The 15,866-nt window shown below is 49.4% G+C and overlaps 1 protein-coding gene across 4 annotated transcripts; it reads left to right on the top strand.

The window, feature by feature from the left end:
* Positions 1 to 1,456: 1,456 nt before the first annotated feature.
* TMEM120B (transmembrane protein 120B) lies at positions 1,457 to 15,154 on the top strand. Of its 4 annotated transcripts, none has more exons than XM_055795877.1 (12): positions 1,458 to 1,604; positions 5,708 to 5,826; positions 6,778 to 6,894; positions 7,657 to 7,716; positions 8,310 to 8,405; positions 9,435 to 9,524; positions 11,488 to 11,553; positions 12,515 to 12,576; positions 12,824 to 12,916; positions 13,313 to 13,377; positions 13,577 to 13,645; positions 14,611 to 15,154. In XM_055795877.1, exons 1-12 carry the CDS (start codon positions 1,536 to 1,538, stop codon positions 14,722 to 14,724), a joined length of 1,020 nt encoding a protein of 339 aa, XP_055651852.1. In that variant the 5' UTR covers positions 1,458 to 1,535; the 3' UTR covers positions 14,725 to 15,154. The 4 variants fall into 4 exon arrangements, 3 of the variants coding, with proteins under 3 accessions (XP_055651852.1, XP_055651853.1, XP_055651851.1); XM_055795878.1 differs by having other exon boundaries at positions 13,577 to 13,649; positions 14,611 to 14,687; XR_008745789.1 differs by having other exon boundaries at positions 1,457 to 1,604; positions 13,313 to 13,645.
* The last annotated feature ends 712 nt before the right edge of the window (positions 15,155 to 15,866 follow it).

The raw sequence follows: 15,866 nt of genomic DNA, 5'->3' as shown, positions 1-15,866 counted from the left end.
GAAGTACCTCTTCCTGAATGTCAGGATTGACTCAAGCTGTCCTGCAAAGGTTGAAGTGTTTTTACTATAATGTTTTTACTTAAAGGAAATAAGAGGACATCCACAGAACCACCTGCTCTTAAACTGACCATTCCTGCCAGCAGTGCAGACTGGGATATTTGCTCTGGCCATGTGCAAATCACACACGAGGCTCACACCCCCAACTAATGGCAGCAGTCCCCCTGCTTTTTGGATCAACCTGCTACTGCCAACCTCCCTGAACACTTCGTGACCCACCAAGCAAACTGGCACCCTCTGGCCTGGATTCACCCAGGTCTGCAGGAGGGTGTCAGCACCCCAGCCTCCACTGAGCAGGAAGTGGTTAAGATGTAGCTGCAGAATGTGCTCAGTTTAGAGCGTGATATAATGAGCAGAGGAAGCCCTAAACAAATGCAGCTACATCTTAGGGGTGGCTCTGTGAGAAACCGAGCTGAGACGGCAGAGTAAAGATGGAGGGATTATTTTCACATGGGAAGGAAAAATAATTTTGTGCGTAGGGAATACTCCAACCTTGTGATGAACTGGAAAGTTTCAGCATGTATCCAGCACAGAATTAAAGCTGTGATTTGACATGCGATTCTTCTGTAATCCAAAATACAGGCTTCCTGTAACATAAGGTCCTCTTGCACAAGATTGTGGACAAATGCTGCAATCTGGGGAAAATTTAATACAGACATAGTAAACTCCTGTGACATTTATACTATGTTTACTAGTTTATTATTCTACTTCAAGATTATCAAGGCCTGCCACAACACATTTGATCTTTGGACAATCATGGACCTCTCTGGAGGAGCTGAAGGGACAACGCAATATCCCTGTGGTTGGTGGTTCTTAAATCAGCAGAAATCCCCAAACACCACAAGTTCTGAGCAGGTTTCTCTGGAAAACGAGCGCAGAGGCAGGCAGCAGGTCATCGCCTGCATTTCAGGTGTCCACCCACACATGTATGAAAAGGAATATGCATACCAGCCCCTACTCCCCATTTGCCAGCCCTGCTACCAAGCGAGTTATTACCCTAATAGTAAAAAAAAAAAAAAAATAAAAAAAAAAAATCAGGAATCTCCTGATCATTTTCTCTTCCTGGCATCAAACGCCCGCTGTGGCCCGGCCCCCGGCAGGTGGGCTGTGCGGCCGCAGCCCAGGTGTGCGCTCGCCTCAGCCAGCAGCTCCCTCTGAGGGGACCGTCCCCGCGGCTCCGCCAGCGCCACACGGAGGGCGTTCGGGTTTAATCTCCGCCCGCGGTCCCATGGAGCGCTTCCACAACGCGAAGGGACCGGAGGGGGCGCGGGGCACCTCACGAAGCCACCGGGAGCGCCGGCAGCGGGCCGAGGCGGGCAGCCCTCGCCTCCGGCGGGCGGAGGACGGGGCGGGGCGAGGCGGCGCGCGCGCCGCCACGGCGCCGCGCCCAGCCCCGCACGCGCTGACGTCAGGGGCGCACGTGGCCCGCGGGCCCGGGTGCGGGCTGGCGCCGGCGGCGGCGGGGCGGGCGCCGCGCCATGAGGCTGCAGCTGGAGCGGTGCCGCGGCGAGTGGCGGGAGCTGGAGAAGGAGTTCCGGCAGCTCCAGGTGAGGCGGGGGACCCGGCGCCGCTCATCGCCCCCGCCTGCCCCGCCCCCCCCCCTCCCCCCCCCCCCCCGACTCCGCGGCCGCCGCTCCTCTCGCGTTGCGCTGCCATCCCCGGCTCGGCTTTGCACCGCTTTGCTGCGCGGGGCTCGCCCCGCGGCTTGCCCGGGCTGGGAGGGGGCCTTGCAAGGAGCGGGGGGACCCTTCCCACCCCGGCATAGCGCTGCCGGGGTGCGGGACGCTCAGCCCCGCCGCGCTGCGCCCGGGGGGCGCCCGGGTGAGCTGTGCCCGGCGGGGCCATGCGTGCACGGCGCCCGGTGCATGAAGCACAGCCGTGCGTGGGTGCGCATCCCTGCACAGCACCCCCGAACAGCCGCCGTGCCCTGGGAGCCCTCCAGGCAGGTGCTACGAGCCTGCGGGGCGCCCCGCAGCAAAGCACGGCCGTGCCCCGGGGCCGTCTGATGAGGCAGCCGGGGGGGGCGGGCCGTGGCTCCCCCCGCTGGGGGGACAGTGGGGACCTGGTGTTTTTGTGTGCCAGTAGCACGGCACGTAGATGCAAGTATCACCTGTGCTGCCAGCATCTCCTGTCCGCAGCTTCATTCCCAGCGAGGGGATAGGAGGATTTCAAACGCTGCTTTTCCATCTCACAAAAGTGCCTCTAGGGACAGCAGGACCTTGGAGCAGGGGCTGGGAGCTGTTCCTGAAAAATGCAAAATGCTTCGATCTCCAGAAACCTTCCTTTCCCTGTATATCATCCATGCTGCACCTGTACACGTGCTTGAAATCTTCCAGCCACTCTGCAAACATGAGAGGCTGTTCTTGCCCTGCGTGGCTTTTAGCCTCTTCCAGGCTCTTCCACACAACGGGAGCTGCAAACAGAAGTGAGCTCGTTGTCTTAATTAAAAATCAGTTCAGGTGGTCGGTTTGTTAACGGGAGGAAAGGTGGTGGTTGGGTGCTGGGGTGAGCACCAGCTGGCATGGGTTTGTTGATCACTTGGTTGCTGTACGTGCTGCTTAAGTCTGGCCTAAACCACAGCAAAATGTAGCGACTGACCCCCTGCCTCAGTTTCCCCATCTGTAAAAGGAAAGTAGAAATGCCACTGATGGGGTGGCAGCTGCTGGTGGCACGAGGTGTCATTGCCCAGGTGAAAAACTGGAATAACGTCCATGACCCTCACATCCATGATCCAAGAGTTTCAGGGCTTACACATGGAGTTTGTACCTGGACATGGTGTTGCAGAAGAGGAGAACGTGGTGCTGTCATGAGGACGTGACTGTGCTCCAGCCCTGTGAGATGCTGGTGGTGCTTAAATGTGCTTTGGGGGAAGGTTCTGTGCTCCTGAACCAGACTCAAGTCAAACCGTGATGTGTTAAAACCCAGCTCTTCAGTAAGAAAGTACTTTGATGTGGGTGTCTGCTTGTGCTTGCCCTTGCACATGGCTTTTTGGACATACTCACAGCATCTTTTGCTCTTGAGGAGCCTGGTTTTTCCAGCAGCAACTTGACCCCCCGCATCCCCTCCACACCTGCATCACCCCCCTTCAGCACCCGTTTTGGCTGCCCTGACTCTCTCATCTCTGGCTGGAGGTACTGGTCTGTGGCTGCTGTGGCTCACATTTTGGTGGAGCTCCCTGTTGGTGTTTTCCAAGGTACTTTGGTCACCACCACTAAAAGTGTGTCTTGTGCAATGTCAGCAGGGAAAAAAAATTGATGGTGGGCAGATATTTTTTGTGCGTCAAGGGCAGTGCCAGCCCCGTGGGGCAAAAGGATCCCGGTTTCATTGCGCTCCTACCCTGTCTTGTATTTTAGAACTGTGTTGTAAGTTCTGGGTCAGGGGCTGTGTCCTCCTCCTGCAGAAGAGGACCTTGGACTCTGGTCATAGCTCCTGCCCCAGACGTGCTGGGTGGCTGGCACAGGGCTTGGATTTGGGGAGCGCTGACTTGAGGGGCTTCGAAGAGGCTGATGCTGCCACTGAGCATCCCCTTGGGGCAGTGGGCACCAGTTGTGAGATGGGGTGGGGGGACATCCAGGTTTGCAAATCACTTCTAACCAGCCACATCTGCAGTTTTTTGTTGTTTGAGTTGCAGTGCCTTGTCCCTGGAGCAGCAGCCTGAGAAAAGAGCTTGGGGCTGTGGGGCATTGCAGTTGTGGGGCAGGGACATGGGAAAACGCAAGTTGCCTTGCAACAGGCTGTTAATTTAAACCCTGGGTGTGAATGTGTAAACCGGATTTTGATTAGGAAAAAGCCCTGCCAGGGCTCCCCATAAATGTGCTTTAAGTCCTGCAAACGACTAAGTGCTGACCACAAGCGGGGCTGTTGCAAGTGCAATGGAAAACAGACTGTGGGGTACGTACAGAAAACGTAAAGCAGTTGTGGCGTGGGCCAGAGCTGCTGCCCACCCCTGGTCTGTGGGCAACGAGGCAGTGCAATTCCCATCAGGCAGTCATGGCCCCCGGCACCGTAAATCTTGTAAACTGTGCAGAGACAACACTAACAGCTCTGCTGGGAGCTCTTTAACTCAGGGCAAAAATGCTCCTGTCCTGGGTGCTGGGGCCTTTTGTTTTTCAGCACGTGTTTCCTACCTGGAGAGAGGGCTGTGGCCAGACCTGACCCTCCAAGCAGGTATTTGCCCTGTGGGTTATGTATGTTAATGTAAAGACAGTGCTGAAACTCCCTGTGGGTCCCCTTTGTAAGCAGTTGCCTCTTGATGAATAACTTCGCTACTAGCAAACATTATGTTATTCTAAGTCCCAGCGTCATTTTGAAATCGTTATCCTGATGTTTTTGGCTAGTGGTTGAATTTACCAGCTCTCAACTGACCTGTTTGCGTTTCCAGTAAATACTTGAACACTTTTTTGGCAAAGAGCTTCTTACATCCTTTGAACCAGCCTTTTAGAAGATGCTGTTGTGTGACATCTAGAGAAACAAAATGAGTTAGTGTGCGATCCAGGGAGCCCTGAAGTCCTGCCCGTGCTAAACAAAGCTAACCCAATCCTGAAACGATGAGACCTGCAGTGCCTGAATGTGGTTAGTTTGGTTATTAAGGTTTTTTAATTGGATACCAGAGCTTGTTTTGCATTGCTCTTGTAAATAATGAACAGCTACCAGCACGTCCTAAAGAGGAGGAGAGCAAAGATTCATTTTGTATGGTTTTGCCACCATGTTCATGCTCTGGGAAAACCAGGGCTAATTTTCTGTGGTCCTTGATGTGCCGGTAGATAAAGCAGCCATACAAATAGCTGTTTAACCTGCGCCTTCTCTTGGCACTAACTCTGCAAACTCTTTGTTTTCCAAGGCATAGATGTTAACATTTGCCCAGAGGTCATTGCTTGATGCCTGGTTAGGTCTGAGGTCTCCCTGCACTTGAAAGGTGGTGAAATCATTGCAAAGGGCAGAAGAGCAGAGCATGTTGATTCCCGAGCAGAGGCGCCTCTGCAGTTGGTTAGCCCGTTCTCGTTACGGCCAGTCAGATGCTTACTGGGGGGTTCAGGGGATCAATAATCTGTAATAAAGAAGTTTCCCTTGAGGAACATCTAATGCCGCAGGGAGGAGATGGGTTGAACCAGAGCATGGGGCAGAAGGTTGCTTCAACATACATGGGGTTGAGATGGCAGCGGTGGCCTGGAGGCATCTGAACCCCCAGGCGTGGATTTGTGGCTGGTTTTGTGGTGGTGTGGGGATTTTTTTGTTATTTGTATTTTTTTCTCCTCTGGGTCTTCATCTGTTGTCTTCTTTCCCCAGATTTAATCTGGCTGTGAAGTTGGTGTTCCTGCTCTGTGATTTGGCCACCCGTTTGATGGGGACAGATTGGGATCAAGCTGAGGATTAGTGGCTTTGTTACAGGGTAGGATGGGAATGAGGAGCTCCTGAGCGGGAAGGCTTGTTAGAAAGAGAAAATGAGATGAGCGTAGAGAGGATGCTCTTCCTTTTGCAGGAATTTCATTATGGTCCATTTAACCCGTGCTGGATCTGCGCTTGTTTGCAGGGGTGCCTGCTGACGCCCCAAAACCCAAGGGTTTTGCTTGCTTCCTTCAGAGGCGAGGAGCAAACGCAGTGTGTAACCTAGAAGGGCCCTTCCTACTGATCATCCCCTCTTCTCCTGCAGGAAACACACAAAGTTTACAGGCAGAAACTGGAAGAAGTCACCAGCTTGCAGACAGCCTGCAGCAGCTCCATACACCGGCAGAAGAAGACACTAAGGGATCTGAAGCACAGCTTGCAACGGTAATGGGAGACCTGGAGGGTGGAGGAGGCAGGGATGGGTTGTTTTTCCTTCCCAAAGGGCTAAAATGTTTGGATTTTTAGCATTTTAATACACAGTTTGTGTTGCAATGCTAGTTTTGCTCATTACTCTTGAGTCGTCTCCATCTATAACAGCCAGGTAAAATGATGGAGTCCTGTAAAGAAAGAAGATGTTTGAGGAAGCCTGTTTGGGTCCACATCCTTGTGGTCCGTGCCGTGTGCTGCAGCACTGCACAACTTTTGGTCCTCCTGTTTTGCTAGGTGAGCAAAGCTTTGCTCCATAAGCCGTGTGCTGGAAGAGTGGCATCAATCCTTGAAATCCGAAGGTGGTACCTTACTCCTGGGTGGGTTTACAGGAGGTAGCAGTCTCTGACTGCTCAGCTGATCCCCAGGAGCCACGGGCTAAATTCCTTGTGTACAGGTCTGAGCACACCATCTCCAGCGCCGTGGGTTGCTAACACCGCTGTGCATTGCTCTGTTTTGCGTTAATTGGTAAAACCGCAGTTTGTCGGTAAATCATCAGCTATGCGCTGTGTTACATCCTGAAACACTTCATGCCTGAAGAGCTGCAGCCTCTGCAAGGGCAGTGCCTGAAACCATGCGCAAAGTTCCCAGAGTGGAAGGATTTCCTGCAAAAAAGCAGAATTTTCCCTAAGTGCTCTGCTAGGAAGAAGTAGACGATCCTGTCACTGCACTGAGCTGAAAAGAGAAGCCGATTTATAAACCAGCTGCTTGAAATAACTGACAACAGTGAAATAAAATCGTGGCAATTCAAGTGGTGCTGCAGAAACACAGGAGCAAAGCGCGTGACGGCATCAACTCTCCCACAGTTAGCTTTTTAACGGCGTGGATTTTATGGCAACATTCTTTTCCTTTGAATCAAAAGGAGGTAAAAGCACAAAGGGGAATCTCTTTGTTTCTGTGTTCTTGCAGGTGCAAGCCTAGAGCAAGTCCTGAAGAGTTTGCCCTCATTCAGGAGATCAGCAGCCAGATCAAGGAGAGGCAAAATGCCTTCTTTGACATGGAAGCCTACTTGCCGAAGAAGAACGGGTGCGTGCTTCACCGGCAAGACCCGCACGCTCCAGGGGGGGCTGGTGGTTTAAGCGTTCACAGCGGTGTTGTTCCCGAAGGATAATGGGCATGTTGAAGAAATACATATAAAACGAGATTAGTCATAAACCTCTTGCTGAGCTGCTGCGTCAGTTGTGCACAGAATTCATGAGCTGGCAGTGTATGTAAATGTGCTGTGTGTAGGCAGTGCAGGTTTTCTTGCTGAAACAAAAGTAACCCTGCACTGGTGAGAGATCATGAGATTCACTGTTTCACACGGATGTTCTCCTGTGCTAAATTTTTAAAAACTAAATTAGCACAAATTTTTTTTTTTCAATAGTGTTTTCAACTGACTTAAGTCATACTTAGCTTCAGTTGGGGTTGCTAGGACAGATTTCTTTCACTTGTCAAAGGCTGTGTGACGCTGCAGCCCCTTGGGAATTTGGATCAGAAACTTTTCTTCCAGTTTCTCCCCGTTATTTTGGATTTTGGACAGTGCAAACTACATATCTCACCCTTAGACTGTAGTGCAGAAAAGGGACCAGAAAGTAAACTTTTTCACTGACTTCTGGGAAATGCTGAGCAATCTTTCCACATTTAAATTCTCTTCTATAGTCTCTCTCTCCAGTTTGCTGTAATTAAAAACCAACAGCAAACGTGGCTTAGGCAGAGACACCAGTCTCATCAGCTCCAATCTAGGTCATCCTGTGGTGTTCAAATAAAATTACTTGCTTGGGTCTGCTCTTGTTTTTTCTCTTCCAGCTTGTACTTAAATCTGGTGCTGGGAAACGTGAATGTAACTCTCCTCAGTAACCAAGCGAAGTAAGTGAGCGTTTCCCTGCCTACGGATTTGGGTTTCCCTGGGGCCAGCTGTGGGAATGGGCTGGAGTCCAGAGGCAGGAATGGGTTTCTCATAGATCCGATAAAAGATGGAATGTTGAGGGTGGGCAAGTCTAGACCATGACATGGGGCCTGGAACACTTAGTGTAACTGATGGATTCAGTCTATCACTTGCTTTTAAGCCCAGCCTGTTGCCTCAATTTGTAAGGGTTTGGTGGTTTGGCTTTTTTTCAATGAAAAATGGTATTGCAACTTTGAGGCATATGGTGCTCTAGAAAATGGATTTTTTTAAAATTTTATTTTTTCAATCTTATCATGCCAGCTGAGAAACCAGCTCTTAGGGACGTAAGCCACTGTCTTGCAGCATAATAGCTGTGCAGCCTAGATGGACCCTGCAGGCAGAACGCTGCTTTCGCCGCCATGCACTCGTTTTCTAAATGTTTCAAGCAAAACCTCTGTCTCTGGGCTTGGCATGTGGATTTATATCTGGTGGATTTATATCCACTGGAAAAAGTGGAGCCACCTTCCAGTAAAACACCCATTTGTGTTTATAAACAGTGGCTGTTCCCTTCCAGATTTGCCTACAAGGATGAGTATGAGAAGTTCAAGCTTTATCTGACGATAATCTTGTTACTCGGGGCTGTCGCCTGCAGGTTTATTCTCCACTACAGGTAAGCTGCGTTTTTACTTTTAGTGAAGTATTTGGAATAAAAATGTGCTGTGTTTGAACTAACTTACCTTCTGTGAAGGACAGTGAGACGGGCTCTGGCAGCTGGGCAGCAGGACAGCTTCTGCACCTCTTCTTCAACACTGGCAGGACCTGTATTTTAGTTACTTGCTTTTCCTTGTTTAACTTTTTTTGGAGTCTCTTGTAACTAAGAGAAGTCCAGCATCGTGTTTCCTGATCTGTTGGTTTTCTGGCATCATGCTGTGCTTGGGAAGTAGCAGTTGGTTGTCCCAGGCAGGGACCAGCACAGTGCTGCAGCGATGGGGTTGCGAAGGCAACAAGAGAGGATTTGCATGAAGTGATCAGACCTGACACGTTATCTCTAGGTTGTGATAAAATGCCTGAGCACCAACAAGCTTCTGCTATTCAATTTTCCTTAAAAAATGGGAAGGTGTTGGAGCTAGGCACTTCCGCTGGGGTCTCTGCAGGTCTGGGTGAATGCAGGATCATACCAGGGAACGATGCTGCTGTATGTGGAGGCTGCCCCATATCCCCTTGGATTCAGGGGGTTGTAAATGGCAAAATAAAGTTTTGGGTTCCCCCCCCCCAGGGTGTAATGCTCTTCTGCTCTTTTAGTTGATTGGATTTATATAGATCTTATGGAATCTCCTCATTGAATTAGCCTGGAAATGCCTCTCTAAATTGGATCATCTGCTGCTTCCATGGTGCTTTCTCTCCTTCAGAAGGAATTAATGTCATCTCTGCATACCTGCTTATCGGCTCAAGATCTGCAGCGTTGCATCGGGAGGCACTTCCCGGAGGAGAGGGCTGAGCCTGGCGGTGCTGCCAGTGTGTGCAGTTCTGCATGTGGGGCAGAGACGTTCAGGACTTGGGGCTTTGTGGCTGTGGCCTCATTGGGGCAGGTGTTTGCTTGCCTAAGGGGAGGGATGAAAAACAGGGATTTTTTTGGAATGTATTTTTATAATTAACAGAACTTTTTTTTTTTTCACTGCATGTTTTTTCTGTTTAACAGGGTGACAGATGAAGTGTTTAACTTTCTGTTGGTCTGGTATTACTGCACACTGACGATACGGGAAAGCATTCTCATTAGCAATGGATCAAGGTACCGTGCCACCTGCAAAAAAACTATTTAAAGCATGAAATGTCCTTAAAAGAAAAACGAGCAACAAAAGGGGATTCAGCTTGGCACTGGAGCCCAGCAAATATGAGATGCTGATGCCTCTCTTGTAAAGTTTCTTGTCTCCAGCCCCCTCCCCGGTTGCTTCCAAGGGCAGAAGTTTGAGGGGGAGAGGAAGGTGCAGTTCCTGAAAGTGCATAAGCTCTTGGTCCAAAGTGATGGGATATTTTTGGTAGCTATGGGGTGGTTGTAGATATGGTCTGGGGTGTAGGTGTGTGTGTGCTTTTGGTGAAAGGAGCAGCCTGAGGTACTAGCTCTGTGCAACTAGTTGTATCGAGGGAGAGTTGGTGGTTGGGGGTTAACTGTATACAGAGCTGGGAACACAAGTAAAACCCTGGGATGAGTTAATGGAAAGTCGATCTTTACTCCAAACCCTCGTTTCTTGGTGGCAGTCTTTAGTAGGGGTACCCTCAGGCAGGGTGCTGAGGTCCTGCCAATTGCTCCTGCAGGATCTCCCTTAGGTCTGAGTCAAGAAGTTGCTCGAGTTTGCATTTGTGTTTATATTTTAGCAAGAACCTGCTGGCTGCGTGTCCTCGGCAGCATTCACTACATCTCTTCCCAGCTGCTGGCTGAGTGGCTGCTGCAGCTCCCTGTTGCATTAATTAATTGACTTGTCTCATTTGCTACCTTTCAAGCAGCTAGCATTGCATTAGCCCAGCTTCCCGCACACATCCTCACTCTGGATACTGCACAGAGAACTTGTACGCTTCCTTGTAACAGTGCTTGTACAGGGGTGGACCAGCATGTGTGTTAGTGGCAGGAGTCGGTGTTGTCCTAATAAACTATCAATATCTAATGATCGGCTGGGAGCAGCTCATGGCTCCGTGATTCAGCCAGTTGCTTCCCTCTCTGAAGCCAGATGCTTCCATGATCTCCTTGAAATGGGGCTGGGAGGGTTTCTGGGAGTCTTGGCATTGCTGGCTGGATGCTCGTGGTCCCCACTCCTGATGCAAGAGGGGATTTGTGCCTGGAGGCCGGCACCGGTGTGGCACGTGCAGTGGGAAAATCAGGGCCTTCCTGCTTTGCCAGAGGGGCAAAATCTTAAAGATGGGTGGATTTCTGGGAGCTGCTTGGGGACACAGTTCCCAGCATTAATGACAGGCAGCAGGGATGCAGCAGTCTCTTCTCTAAGTGTGGCTGTCCCTGGGGCTGCTGTGGGTGTGATGTCTTGTTTTGGGGTGCTTGCCAGAGAGGGGGGCAGTGCTATGGGGCCAGAGGTGAAGAGGAAAGAACAAAGTGTGGGGATGTAAAGTCTCCTGCCTGAGGCCAGTAGAGAAAGGTCCGAGCCCAGGCTGCATCCACAGAGGTTGGTCACAGTGACTTGGGTGCGTCTGGTGTTGGAGGTTGCGCACCTCTGGTCGGAAACACCTCATCGTGCTGGCTTAGTTTCCAAGGCAGCACCATCCCTGGGGCAGCTCTTCACTTCTTGATTCTGCCTCACTACAGCCTTTGCTCACTTCACTGTCATTTTCTGAGCCTTCTGCAGCATCTGTGCCTGAAAGAAACAGCCACCTCATAGGAAGGACTTGGAAACGTCACTTATTGGCATGGCACGGAAGAAAGGGTGTGTGGGCTGAAACTTGTGCATCATTAGTCACCGTGGTGCCTCACGCTGCAGGGGCTGCTGCTTGCTGTGCTGGAGAGCTCGTGGGAGCACGTGAGACGTGCCCTAGTCCTGAGCCTCCCTCCACCAGTCACAGATTTGTGGCCCCAGCTAAGCCAGATTGCCAGGACAGTGCTCCGTAACACTCCTTTTGCTTGAGTTGAGCTATTTTGTTCCCTGTCCTTCCTTTTCCCTCGGGTCAGGATAATTTTTTGTCTGTAAAGCCAGAGTTACAATGCTAAAATCCACGTTTCTCATCTAACTACCACATTTTTTTCTGTTCAGGATCAAAGGCTGGTGGGTGTCTCATCACTATGTTTCCACATTCCTGTCTGGAGTAATGTTAACGTGGTGAGTCTGCTCTTGCCTGCTCGAGGTGCTTCAAGCCTGTTTCACAGCGTTTGCATCATCTGAGCATTTAAATCCAGCATGACCGCAAAGCTGTAGCCACACAGGCACATGGCAAAGCATCAGACTTGGTATTTGTCTGATGTTACAGATGTTTTCAATGATAAATACAACGCTGCATGTTTGTATTTACATTGCTGATTTAAAAAAACAGAAAGAAACCCAAACCGTAAGTCCTAGCTGCGCTGACAGTAGCAAAATCTCTGCAAGTCTCCCGATTCCTCTCTGTGTAACTAAGCAAACAAGCAGCTCTTAGCTTTAGAGGGAGGACACTACAAATTGAACCTGTTTGGTGCTTTTACTGAACCCAGATTACAGAGTATAAAGCCAAAAATGCAAGTTACCTTCCAGCGGGTGATGGTGTTGGTCACACACCACAGCGATGAGCCCTGCACACAGCCCCTGTGCAACCTGTCTCAACTTTGGCATGAACTGATTAGTTCAAAATTATTTTAAAATGGCAAATGTTTCTGCTCTTGAATCTGTGAGGGGATGACAGCGACTAGAGCAGAAGGTCCACCGTCCTCTGTCTGTCCTGAACTGCCCTTAGGATAAGGAGCATGGCCACCACCTGCTCCGCCACTTGGATTCTTGATGCAGATGTTGCTGAATGGCCTTGATTGCTGCCTAGAGAATACTGCGATAAGCAAATAATAAGGGGCAGGGGGGGCAGCACTTACACATGTTGGGAGGGGAAATCCAATCTATGAGAGCGTTTCCTATGTGCCAGAGTTGTGATGTGCGGCCGTAGCACCCTCTCTGGGCTCCCAATGGGGTGGAGAGGGCTGGGTACCAGCTGCTTGCTTCATTTGCTAATGGGATCCAGCTTGGCGGTGAAGGGGGAGGGCACAGCATCGTATGCTTTTTATTAAACAAATAGACCTCCTTTGTATTTTGCTTTCAGGCCAGATGGACTCATGTATCAGATGTTTCGCAGTCAATTTTTAGCATTTTCAATATTTCAGAGTGAGTATGTTTTACCTTGCTAATTCACAGGATAAAATAGTTTTGTATCTTATGTGCTGAGAAAAAACCACCTCTCCTTGGTAAATACCAGCGTATTAAACTGTAGGAATATAAAGACAGCATCCAAATATGCAGTGTAGAAATACAAACAACTAAATGCTATTGGATTAAACATTATTAAAATAGTTTGATACGTTTATCATACCACTTGAATAGCCAACGTGATGATGTTTTCTCTCTCCTCCAGGTTGTGTTCAGTTCCTACAGTATTATTATCAGAGGGGCTGCCTTTACAGACTCCGTGCTCTGGGGGAGAGAAACCACTTGGACCTTACAGTAGGTGAGGTTTTCTGCAGTACTTCCTTTGCAAAGTTTTTGCCTGGTTTTTAGATGCAGTGTTGGCGAGGGGGCTCTGTGGCCTTCCAAGGGTGAGCTTTGCAGAGCTGCCACCCCACTGCCCGTGTCTGAAGGCAGGAAGGGGAGCGAGACTTTTATCCCCCTCCTCGGGCTCTGTGGGTCAGGAGCAGAGGGCTCTGAGTTTTGTCAGCTTTTGAGAGGATTAAGATGGAGGTTTTGGTCATCCCCATCCTCCTCCTCCTCCCACTACCACACTTTCAAGTATGCATTTTGAATTGGTTGGTTGTTGCAGAGCAGGACGGGAATAGCCCTTACTGGGTGGTCTGGGTGGGGAGGGCTGCAGCTCTTCTGTGCTCACTGTGCCTCTTCTGCAATCCAGAAGGATTTCAGTCCTGGATGTGGCGGGGGCTGACGTTTCTCCTTCCCTTCTTGTTCTTTGGGCATGTAAGTTGTTGGGCAATCCTGTTCCTCCCCCTGTGGCGCGGGGCCTGGGAGGGTCTGCCACTGCGGTTGCAGCACCATAAGAAGGTGCTTTGGGTCACACATGCATGTGGCAAATGTTTTGAAGGGTTTCAGGGTTGGTTGTTGTTGTTTTGTTTTTTGCAAGTAATGAAATTGCTTCCCCCACCCCACTCCCTTGTAGTTCTGGCAGCTATATAACGCAATCACGCTTTTTGGATTGTCGAGGCATGAGGAGTGCAAAGAATGGCAGGTACGTGTTGGTTCTGCTCAGAAAAAAAACAGACGGGGAGAAGGGGGTGTTTAACCACATCCTTAAAGATATTTGAGCATCTGACCCCATCTGAGCATCTTGGGATGATGTGGTGCAGAGCCTGTACAAGAGAATTCAAAATAAATGCAAATTACTGTAGGGAAACTTGTACCCATGGGTGACCACACAAACTGAAAGGCAGAGTGTGTAGGGGGAGGAAAATACATGTGGGTGAATCTCTCTCCATATTGCTCATGTACATTTAATAGCAATGGCTGCTGAGCTGCTGGTGGTTCTTTATGGCTGATCTATGGGTCACCTATACAAAAATATGATGACCAAAAAAAATGATGGCAGTGAATCACTTCAAAAACGTGTTACCCACTTTATTGCCCCACTTTTAGGGATTCTTCCACTTGTTTTCTTGGTTGCTGTCACCCATTAAACACATTTTTTCCAGCTGTCCTGTAGATTCAGGTTGGACCACATCATGCATGCAGTGGTGCACGTAATCAGATGGTCTTTATTTTGGTCGGATCTTGCTGTAACTTCTGTGCTCACTTTGTTCAGGAGGAAAACACTTTCCCTCAGAAATGTGGCATTCCCCCACGCTGGTGCGACTGCTGTTTGGGCTTGTAGCATAATGTTAATCAATTAGACTTAATGATTTAATTTTACTATCTGGTGGAGTCTAGCAGTGTTGAATACAATCAGCGTTGTAATATTAAGAAGTAGTAAATACTACTTAAATGATCATGATAAAAATATACTTCCTGTTAACCCACACAGCTGGCTGTGTGGCTATATTGGCTATGATCTACTCTCCTCGGATCTCCGTGCTAATGGATCCCTGGATTTTCCAACCAAGCCCCATCAGAGCTCACTTAAATGTGGCCAAAGCAGTACCCTCAGCTCTCACTGGTTTGGGGTGTTTTTGGTTTTTTTTCCCCTTCCTCCCCTCTCAGGTTTTTGTGTTGGCTTTCACGTTTCTGCTGCTCTTCCTCGGGAACTTCCTCACTACTCTCAAAGTGGTGCACACTAAACTCCAGAAAAACAAAGATAAAACGAAGAAGCTGTGAACCCCCACTCCCCGGCATGCTGGCTGCCGTCCCTCTACCCGCAGCAGGCTCTGGCTTTAGGACGCATCCTGCTAAACCCCAGCTACACAACGGACAGGCTCGGAAGGACTCCTCTGTCCCCGTGTTTGGTGAAGGATATGGACTCTGCCAGCACAGACTCAGTATTAACGCAAGCATGGCTCTCCAGTCTGCAGTCCTGCTATTTATGTATATTTAAGACAAAACGTGTTTGCTTTTGGGGTTTTTTTTTCTGTATATAGAGCAGCATGTACCTGCCTGGTGAAGCGCCAGCACTGGGAGAATGTGGGATCTACTGTAATTCCGATTCTGGAATGATATTTAACACTTCCTGGTTTTATTATTTAAATTCTGGGTATTGGATTTGCAAAGGTTTATGAACACTCTGCGTTGATCAGTGATACAGACTGAATGCTGTTTTTAAAGGCGTGCGTTTGTTTAAGACATATTTTCAGTGGCAATACTAACCTGTATGTACTGTGAAGAAAAAACCCCAACCCATCTTTGTACCATACTGCTGCTATATACACTTTTAAAAAGCTATTTAAAGAAGAGAAATCCTCTTTTGAAAACAAAAACCAAGCAAGCAAAAGAAGTTTTTAAATGGCAGAGAAGTCTGCTAGCCCTCTTCCAGGGAGACCAGGTCATCTGTCCAGGCCTGGAAAATACCTAAAATAAACCGTTCAATATGCAGCTGCTTCAGCCCCTTTTTAATAGCAAATACACTGCCCGTCGCATTGTTTTTTTGAGACACCCTTCTGGAAAGGGAAGGACAGGTTCAGCAGAAATATTAAAGACTTTCTGTAGATGCTGCACTTGTACCAGTAATTAACAGAATGTAAACGGTCATTCAGGAGGATGGCAGAGGACAAATACTGAGTGCTGTCCTGCTTAACTCCTTGTGCTGCTTGAACTTAAACTTATTCATTTAAGTGTCATTTGGGTGCTGTAACGTCTGTACCTCCTGAGGCCAGCTGCAGGTTTGTGAGCTGCTTCAGGCAGCGTCCTTCGCACCGATGCAGGCTTCTTTTGAGCTAGCACAAAGCCCAAACTGGGCACATGCTCTGGCAGAGCGGGATCTGAAAATGGTGCCCTTCTCCCAGTAAGCGTGCTCGTGAAGGGAT

This window comes from Falco peregrinus, chromosome 2, assembly GCF_023634155.1.
Source record: "Falco peregrinus isolate bFalPer1 chromosome 2, bFalPer1.pri, whole genome shotgun sequence".
Classification (NCBI taxonomy): Eukaryota; Metazoa; Chordata; class Aves; order Falconiformes; family Falconidae; genus Falco; species Falco peregrinus.
The sequence above is the reverse complement of the archived record's forward strand: the minus strand, read 5'-3'. Positions and strand labels throughout refer to the sequence as shown.

Bases quoted from the DNA above. Each gene is read 5' to 3' on its own strand.
- TMEM120B (XM_055795876.1), top strand. From the start codon at position 1,536: ATGAGGCTGCAGCTGGAGCGGTGCCGCGGCGAGTGGCGGGAGCTGGAG. The intron at 1,605-5,707 runs GTGAGGCGGGGG...CTTCTCCTGCAG, and splicing joins AGGAGTTCCGGCAGCTCCAG to GAAACACACAAAGTTTACAG. The intron at 12,917-13,312 runs GTGAGGTTTTCT...TCTGCAATCCAG, and splicing joins CCACTTGGACCTTACAGTAG to AAGGATTTCAGTCCTGGATG.